A 9312-nucleotide genomic window follows, 5' to 3' on the forward strand; every position below is an offset into this window, starting at 1 on the left:
TATGAAAAATAAATATATGTACAGAGATAGAAAACCCTTAATTTTTTATTTATTTATTTATTTTCTCTTTGGGTTGGGATCAAATACCATATGAAAAGGGGCAAAAGCCAATGATAAGCGAAACTTGTTTTTAGAAATATTTAGAATAACATACATTATTTAATTATAAAAATGACTAAATTAGTGCAAATAGGAAACAAAAAGGTTGAGCAAGATACAAAATCTGTAACTTTGTTGTCTACAAGTGGGGACATGGCTCAGTCAACTGAGAAAGGTATGCATGACCAAAATCTAGAAAATCCATTGCATGCATACTTAATTCATTGCCTATGGACATTATAATAAGGATAAAGTTTTTTTTTTCCCCAAACTAAATTGGCAGAGATTATTTAAATTTAATTTATCAAATTGATATTTGTCTTTAAAGTATGCGATTCTCACATGCATTTTTATGAGAATTACACGCTCTATTAAAAATGCATGTGAGAATCTTATGCTCAAAACATGTCATTTTAATAAACTGGGTTGTAGAAAGGAAAATGTTTGGAGTACTACAATCTCTTAACAAACTGAGATGACAATTCATAATTGGTGATATGATTAAAAATGCCAGGTTAACAATTCAACTGCTAACTAATAAAATTGAAAAGTTAGATTTTTTGCTTATAGTACTAATGCTTATATATATATATATATATATATATATATATATATATGTGTGTGTGTGTGTGTGTGGGATAACACTTTCCTTGAGACATTAGACATTACAAATAATATGAGAGATCGAGAACCACCTAGTAACGCCATATGACGTGACCCTAAAAAAAACGCCAGGAGTTTAATAAAAACAATTCAATCTCACATTTTAAAGTGATAATGCCAATATTGTAACTAACATTTTTCATCCGTTATTACAATATTATAAATTTATTATTGATTGAACAAAATCATTACTTCTTTTTTTTGACATGTCCGCACAAGAGGGGGAAGGGGGATTCGAACTAGTGATCTTCGCTTCATGTGGCGTGGTTCAAGCTGATTGAGTTACCTCTTGGGGACAACAGACCCATCACTGAAAGGGCAGTCATTGACACGTATAATAAAAATTATTGTATTCCATTAATAACATGTAAAATGTAAATCATGAAAATGACACAATGCCATCAATTTCAGTGGTCGACGCACCAAATATTTGTCCGATGGTCCATGCGTGATGGTGGACGTTTTCGCACTGAAATCTTTTGAAGTTTTTCAATAGAATAATCTATTTGATGCCCATGGAATAATCAAAAAGGTGATCATTGAATTCCAAATTGGCCTTTTCACATTGTATTACGCCTCTTTGACAGCATGATTTCACAACTACTAGAAGGAACCAGAAAAATATCAAAGCTAGCAAATGGGGTGGCTTCTTCTTCTCGTGAACAGTAACCCGCTCTCTCTTGTAGAGCTTTGTTCCTGAACTCTGTTCGTCCTTTCTTCTTTTTGTTTGCATCTCCTTTCTTCTCACCCCTTGATAATGGATAATCTTAATCTGGAAATTGATGATCTTATCACTCAAACAAACTCTCTTAGTTGGTCTGATACCCCCCCGTTGTTAACTTCTCCTTCCCCGAATCCCTCAAATCTCCCCTCTCTCACTCTAGTGGGTAAGGTTATTTCTCTTATTCCCATTTCTAAAGTTATCATCAAGAACAACATCTCCCTGGCTTGGAAGTTTTTGAAATCCCTAACCACTGAAGACCGTGAAGATGATCTGATGGTATTCACTTTTGAAAACCTGGAAGACTTGATGAGAGTGCTGGAAAACTCTCCTTGGAATATCAAAGGTTCGCCATTGTTCCTTAAGAGATGGTCTTTGTCTGATTCCATCAAGGACATAGATTTTTCTACTGGAGCCTTCTGGGTGCAAGTTCATGACCTGCCTTTGGAAATGATTACTCCAGAAAATGCTTTCAGCATTGGTTCAAGTTTGGGTGAGCTCTTGGAGGTTGACAATGCTGATAATCATAAACCCACTCGTAAAAGTTATTTGAGGTTTCGAGTTCTCATCAATCTCCATCGCCCTTTGATACCGGGTTTCACTCATCATCGCCCGCCAAAAGCTCCTACGTGGGTTCAATACAAGTATGAACGTCTCTCAGAATTTTGCTATTTTTGTGGTAGGTTAGGACATCTCTCTTATGGTTGTCCAGTGGCTGATCGTCCACCTGCCCATGGGAGATACGGGAATAAATTGAAGGCTAGTCCTCCCAAGTTTACACGGGTGGTTAATCTCATCCCTGCTCGTAAATCTTTGGCTTGCATGATCGAACCAGTTGTGGAAACTCCCTCTGTAGTTCCAACATTGGTTCCCACTGAGTCAAACCAGCTGAGTCTACCCATTCCCACTCAGTCTCCTAGCACCTCACGTGCCCATTCTCAATCTCAAGACTCTGTACCCCATCCCATCCAAATTAACTCTTTGTCATTGAGCCCTGTTTTTTCTCAAGATGCATTAAATGCAAAGTCTTCTCTTGTCCATTTACCACTGAAAACCCATACCTCCTCTTTAATGTTTACCCAACCCAACACGTCTGGCATGCTTATTCTCCATCTAGCTGATAACAAGAGTTCTGACATACCCTCTCCCCTTAGCTCACCTAACCCCACGTGCGAAAACCAAAATCCTCTTACTCCCAAACTAGATAATTTCTCTTCTAGTTTGATAGTAACTAATCACTTTACCCAAGATGCCACGTGCTCCTTTACAGAATCCTCTCCTTGCACTTCTAGAATTTTGCCTCCCTCTTTTTCCCTGAAACCACCAAAATACCATCTGGCCTCCGGTACCAAAAAACGTTTTCACCCTTATTCCAAACATCAATACTCCCCTGCCATTCCCTTTGTGCATGATTTCCCCTTCAAAAAATCTAAGTTAAATTCCCAATCTAATGAGGATGGTTTGGAGACCAAAGATATGCGGGTTCTTTCTGTTCACTCTCAGCTTGCCTTGGAGGAGATTGACTCTGCAGTGGATGTTTCAGCTAAGGTGGCAGGCTGTGTTCAGCCCCCACCAGTCCAATGAAGCTCCTAGCTTGGAATTGTCGGGGGCTTGCTCGTAACCCGACAATTCGTGTCCTACGAGCTTTGATTAGGCAACATAGACCTGATCTTCTCTTTCTTTCTGAAACGTTGGTGCCTTCTTCTCGTTTTCAAGCTTCCTTGTTTGGTTTGGGTTTTTCTTCTTGGTTGGAAGTTCCTCCGGTTGGTTCACAAGGAGGGATTTTTCTGACTTGGAAGTATGGTGTTGATGTTGAGCCTGTTAGGTTGGATAAGAGGTGTATCTCTTGTTTGGTGTATTCTGATCCTACAGCTTGCCCTTGGCTTGTTTCTTGCATTTATGCGCCAGCTACTGCTTCAGGGCGTCATGGTTTTTGGCCTTTTTTGTCTGATTTGGGGAATTCCTTTGGAGGTCCGTGGCTTCTTATGGGAGATTTTAATTCTGTTCTTTCTCCCGCTGAGAAGAGTGGAGGTCGTAATTTTGGGTCGTCTTCTCAAGGTGATTTTGTGGATTTTGTTCAATTCAATGCTTTGGTGGATTTGGGTTTTGTTGGAAATAAATATACTTGGAGCAACCATCGGATTGGTAGGGCTAATATTCGAGAACGGCTAGATAGAGGTTTGGCCAATCAACAATGGGTGCATCTTTTCCCCAATGCTGTGATTAATCATTTGCCAGCCTCTCACTCGGATCACTGCCCCATTTTGCTCTCTACTGATGGCACTTATCAGAATATTCCAAAACCTTTTCGTTTTGAGGCTTTTTGGACTCGTGATAAGTCCAGTTTCTCTGTGGTGGCCGAAGCTTGGTTGGCTGAGGTTGAGGGCTCTCCAGCTTTCTCTTTGAGCAGGAAGTGGAAGAACACAAAGATTGCTTTAAAATCCTGGAATCACCAGCATTTTGGCAATATACAAGCTAAAATAAAATCGCTGATGGCTGAAATCAGTATTATTCAGAGTTGTCCTCATTCTTCTTCTTTTACGGATAGAGAAGCTGTTCTTCAAAAGAATTTACAAGAGCAACTTTTGAGAGAGGAGGTGCTATGGAAGCAAAAGTCTAGAGAGTTATGGCTCACATGTACTGACCTCAATACAAAATTTTTCCATGCCTCTACTGTGTGTCGTCGCAGGTATAATTCTATTTCTAGCCTTAAATCTTCAGATGGTTCTCCTATTTGTGGTAGAGATAATATTGGTGCATATTTGGTGGGTCATTTCAGTAACATTTTTTCCACCACCCACCCACCATTGATTGATAATTTGCCGGAATTAGTGAATGAAGTTATCTCTGCTGAGGAAAATGCTAGAATTTGTACCATTCCTGATGAACATGAGATTTTTGTTGCTATTAAGGAGCTTGGGCTTAATAAAGCCCCTGGCCCGGATGGAATGACGGGTCTTTTCTATAAAACTTACTGGCCTATTGTGAAAGATAGTGTGGTTGTCTCTGTGCAGTCCTTTTTTAGGGGAGGTTTTCTTCTTAAAGAGTTCAATCATACCAACATTGCTCTTATTCCTAAGGTTGATAACCCTTCTCTGGTGAATCATTTTCGCCCTATTAGCCTTACCAATTTTAATTACAAGATCATCTCTAAGATCCTTTCCAATCGCTTTAAGCCTCTTTTGCATAAAATTGTTTCTCCTTCTCAATCGGCTTTTCTAAAGGGAAGGTCCATTCATGATAACACTATTCTAGCCCATGAATTATTCCATTCTATGAAGCAGAAAAAAGGGAATGGTGGCTTGATGGCTTTAAAGCTTGATATGGAAAAGGCCTTTGATTCTATGGAATGGGATTTTTTGTTAAGGATTCTCTCTTTGCTTGGTTTTAATTCGGTTTGGATCCAATGGATTAGACAATGTATTACTACATCCTCTTTTTCCATTCTCCTTGATGGAGCCCCTTATGGTAAATTCACCCCCTCTAGGGGTCTTCGGCAAGGTGATCCTCTATCTCCGTTCCTTTTTATTTTAGGTTCGGAGATTCTTTCAAGGTTGTTCTTAAAGGAAGAAGTGTTGGGTAATCTGCATGGTATTAAGATGGCACGTTCGTGTCCTCCTATTTCTCATCTCTTTTTTGCAGATGATGTTATGATTTTCTCTAGGGCTAATGGTAGTGAGGCGAGGACTATTCTTAACTGCCTGTCTACTTACTCTAAGTGGTCCGGCCAGTGTATCAATGTCTCCAAGTCAGCTGTGTTTTTTAGTAAAAATTGCCGGCCAGCTAAGAAGAATTCTATCAAAGGCATTCTTAGTCTCAATTTGATCCCTGCTAGAGCCAAGTATCTTGGTATTCCTCTCTTCATGCACAAGAGAAAATCTGATTCATTTATTGAGCTAAAGGACAGAATTTTTTCCAAGATCACGGGTTGGAAAGCTCGCCTTCTTTCCCAAGCTGCTAGAACTACTCTTGTGAAGTCAGTTGCGAATGCTATTCCCACCTATCTTATGTCTATCTTCCTTCTTCCCAAGTCCTTTTGTGAAGTGATAAATTCTGGTTTAAGGAAATTTTGGTGGGGTTTTCCCCAAGATAAAAAGCATAATCTCTCCTTTCTTGCTTGGAAAAGTATTTGTCAACCCAAATCGCAGGGTGGTTTGGGTATACGTTCTATGGAATTTCTGAATCATTCTTTATTGGCAAGGCTAGGTTGGAAGATGACTTCCAATCAACCTCTTCTTTGGGTTGAAGCTCTTAGGGGAAAGTATCTCAAGAATGGTGTTTCTTTCTTGAATGTTCCTCCTAGTCCATCTTCTTCTTGGCTTTGGAAAGGTTTACTTAAAAACCGTTTGGTGGTCCAAAAGGGTGCTTGTATTGCTATTTCCAGCGGTTTAAATGTGGATGTTTGGCAGTCTCCTTGGATTCCCTTGAATCCAAATTTCAAGCCTATTCCGAACACCAATCTGGTTTCTCTTCCTTCTTTTAATGTTGCAGATTTAATTTTGGAAGAAGATCGCACTTGGAATGCCTCTCTCTTGGCAGATCTTTTTGAGCCTAGTACTGTCCAGAACATTCTTAGCATTTATCTTCCCCATCATAGTCATATGGATAAGTGGACTTGGGCCCCTTCTCCTACAGGGTCCTTTTCAGTAAAATCTGCTCATGATATTTCGGCTCTTCCAGGTGGCCGCATCTCTCCTCTTGCTGAGGAAGCCTGGTTGTCCCTTTGGGGTCTTAAACTTCAAGCTAGGCTTAAGCATTTGTTGTGGAAAATTGCTTGGGATATCTTACCCTCTAGGGCAAACATTAGTAGATTTGTTGCTCAAGATGCAGAGGATGCTTGGGTTTGCCCCTTTTGCAAGGGTCCTCTGGAAACTCTTTGTCACATTTTTTTGGAATGCAACTTTGCTAAATTCCTTTGGAGAAATTCTTCTTGGCCCTTAATCATTGATGGCTTCTCTAATAAGCCTATAGTTGATTGGATTTTAGCTATTATATTTCCTGCTCAATATCTGGCTATTCCATTTTCTGATGTTAACAAATTCCAGTTGTTTGCAGCCATTACATTAGATAATATTTGGAGGGCTAGAAATATTTTAGTGCATGATGGTGTGGAGCCTGTGCCTTCCAGTGTTGCTTATCAGATTTCCTCATCATTGGAGCACCATCTCACGGCTTGGAGAGACTCAGCCACTCCTTCTATTTGGTTTCCTCCTTCAGTTGGTTGGCTTAAAGGAAATTTTGATGTTGCTGTTCGAGGCTCTTTTTCTGTTGCTGCAGGAGTCATTAGCGATTCTTCTGGAAATATAATCATGGCAGCTACTCACAAGTTATCATCCACAGAAGCTTTAACTGGGGAAGCTTTTGCTGCTCTTCTAACGGCTCGCATGGCTGCCTCTCTGACCAATGATAAATTTTGTATTGAAGGGGATGCTCTTTTAGTAGTGTTAGCTATTAATAATCCTTCCCTTTTCTCTTCTTGGTCTTTTGCAAATTGTATTTATGACATTAGTGTTACTTTATCCTCCTTTCCTAGCTGGAATGCTTCGAAAGTGTCTAGATGTGCCAACTTTCGTGCACATGCTTTAGCTAAGTGGGCCGCTTCCCATCTTGTTTTTGGAAGCATTCCCATAGGGTCTCCCATTCTCTCTTCCATTCGGATCAGAGCTGGAAAAGACCCTCCCCTGTAGCCTTTTTTTCCTTATTCAATTAGAAAAAAAAAAAAAAAAAAAAAAAAAAAAAAAAAAAAAAAAAAATCAAAACAGCATCATCATAATCCCAATTATCATCAAGTAAGAGGAAATTGACTAAGAAAAGTAAAACGAGTAGAGGAAATTGACACATCACAATGCTTCTGAGCTGCACCAATCAGCACCACACATGTAACTTGCATCCTCACTCATCTTAGACTAAGAAATTATTATCATTGAAATAATGATGACGCTCTGATGATGTGTTGAAGTTTGTGGAAAAAAAACTAATTATGAAAATAATAGCGGAAGCAATGTAGAGAAAGAACACAACGAAATTATGGGTGATTGGTGTTAGACACTTAGTCCATCACTTAAAATAGCTCTAAGGGTTACATTGTGCTCCCATTCACTTGTTTATAGCAATCAAATCTCATTAATTTGATTAAAATTTCAATATTTAATTATAATTAATCCGTAAATAGAGAATATTTTAATATTAACCAAGTATGGAATATATGAAAAATTTCATATATTGTATTCTAACAATTATGATGGGTCAAGTCGTTCGAATTTGTTAGAATATTAATTAAATATATTATTTTTGTCAGCTTAAACTTTTAAAATAATTAGTAATTTAACATAGTATTAGAACAAAATTTTTGAATTTGAAACTTAATTCTACAGTTTTCATCTAATTCCAATTGAATAGTCTACTTCTTAGGCCTTATTTGTTGAAAAAAAGATTATATTAAAAGATTAATTAAATAATTAAATGAATCATTCTTTATTAACTTAAACATTTTAAAATAAATAGTAATTTACACAATTACACATTCATCTACCAATTCGGTAAATTACATATAAATCAGTTTATGAATGAACACAAACGAATCATCATGCTGTACGAGTGATGTAAATTATATATATATATATTCCTTCAAGTCCAAAGGCACTCCATGTATGTCTTCTTGGTTCCTCCATTCCCCTGTTTTTGCTATAATTCTGCTTTAAATTCTTAGTCGCTCCAAGTTCTTCCTCAGTAGATGAAGCTCTTGAACATAATAATGTAGTCTGTCTATCATTAGTGCAAGGAATAGGGAGAATCCTGCGTACATGTCATAAAATTGTTAGAACATTTAGAATAATTTTCCATATTAGCTCTTACATATTTTTCTTATAACTATTAATTATTATAGTTGTCTCTCTCTAATCAAATATCTAAGGCGGTATTATCCAAAAAAATTGTGTTCTTTATTTATTTATTTATTTTTCCACTATTCTCTTATATTTTCAATTTTATTGTAAAATTCTACAAAAATGTTTAGTCTCCGGGAACATAGAAAGTGGATAAGTTGTAATAGCAACCCTTACTAATAATGTGTTACAACAAAAACCGTTTTGGGTTTTATTTATGTTATGATGGAGTTAAGTCAGGCTATGGTTTAACTGGCTTTGAGTGAGTGCTTTTGGTTGTCACTGTTTAGTAGGGGTGATAATTCGTGTTTGCGTGTTGTGTTCTAGTCATGTCGATGCATGTGTATAATATTATATAGGTCAACCAAATGCTTCAACCCTAACACTCTAATTTCATATTAAGTTTGTGTCGGGTTCGTAGGTCATGTCAAAAATTGCTAGTCATTATGTCGGGTTCAGGTCATGTCGAAATATAGATATAAGAGTATATAGATCAACCATAACCTGACCCATTTAATTAAACGAGTTATCTCCTAACATTGGTTCTTAGTGAGTATGTGCTATAATATTCACACCCAGATATAGTAGTCACAATCTTGTCACCCCCCTCAGCCTTTTTAAAATTTTTTTTTTTAAAAAAATTGTTTTGCGAGGTTTTGTACCTACGAGAGATGCTTCCAGACGACGATGCGCCAAAAGAACCTCATCAGTTGGATTAATCATGCCAGCTTCCGTTGAACGTTTCTGGATTTTCACCACGCTATACACGGTGGAGCTAAAGAGCACCATCATTGTTGCAGCCACCGTCTTTGCCACCAATGGTCCCCTTCCCTGCTTCGACCGGTCCAACCCCATCATCACCAACTTCCTCAGTGGGGTTCCAAACAAAAGGGTCAGAATCAGAGCCATTTCCGCCAATACAAGCGTAAACAAAAGCTGAATCAT

General features: G+C 38.0%; 2 protein-coding genes across 2 annotated transcripts; one reads left to right on the plus strand and one right to left on the minus strand.

Annotated features, from left to right (window-relative positions):
• Positions 1–1519: 1519 nt before the first annotated feature.
• Positions 1520–7170, plus strand: LOC132177932 (uncharacterized). The gene is made up of 4 exons (XM_088514129.1): positions 1520–3041; positions 3200–4261; positions 5573–6926; positions 6993–7170. Exons 1-4 carry the CDS (start codon positions 1520–1522, stop codon positions 7168–7170), a joined length of 4116 nt encoding a protein of 1371 aa, XP_088370255.1.
• Positions 7171–8079: 909 nt separating this feature from the next.
• On the minus strand, positions 8080–9312 carry LOC132176641 (B-cell receptor-associated protein 31-like protein). Its single transcript, XM_059588905.1, has 2 exons — positions 9030–9312; positions 8080–8278 (listed from the first exon to the last, which is right to left on the minus strand). Exons 1-2 carry the CDS (start codon positions 9310–9312, stop codon positions 8181–8183), a joined length of 381 nt encoding a protein of 126 aa, XP_059444888.1. The 3' UTR covers positions 8080–8180.

The sequence above is a fragment of the Corylus avellana genome, chromosome 3 (genome assembly GCF_965113065.1).
Source record: "Corylus avellana chromosome 3, dhCorAvel1.hap1.2, whole genome shotgun sequence".
Lineage (NCBI taxonomy): Eukaryota > Viridiplantae > Streptophyta > Magnoliopsida > Fagales > Betulaceae > Corylus > Corylus avellana.

Bases quoted from the DNA above. Each gene is read 5' to 3' on its own strand.
- LOC132177932 (XM_088514129.1), top strand. From the start codon at position 1,520: ATGGATAATCTTAATCTGGAAATTGATGATCTTATCACTCAAACAAAC. The intron at 3,042-3,199 runs GTGTTCAGCCCC...CTCGTTTTCAAG, and splicing joins TTCAGCTAAGGTGGCAGGCT to CTTCCTTGTTTGGTTTGGGT. The intron at 4,262-5,572 runs GTAACATTTTTT...GTTTTCCCCAAG, and splicing joins ATATTTGGTGGGTCATTTCA to ATAAAAAGCATAATCTCTCC.
- LOC132176641 (XM_059588905.1), bottom strand. From the start codon at position 9,312: ATGATTCAGCTTTTGTTTACGCTTGTATTGGCGGAAATGGCTCTGATT. The intron at 8,279-9,029 runs GTACAAAACCTC...ACATGTACGCAG, and splicing joins TCTGGAAGCATCTCTCGTAG to GATTCTCCCTATTCCTTGCA.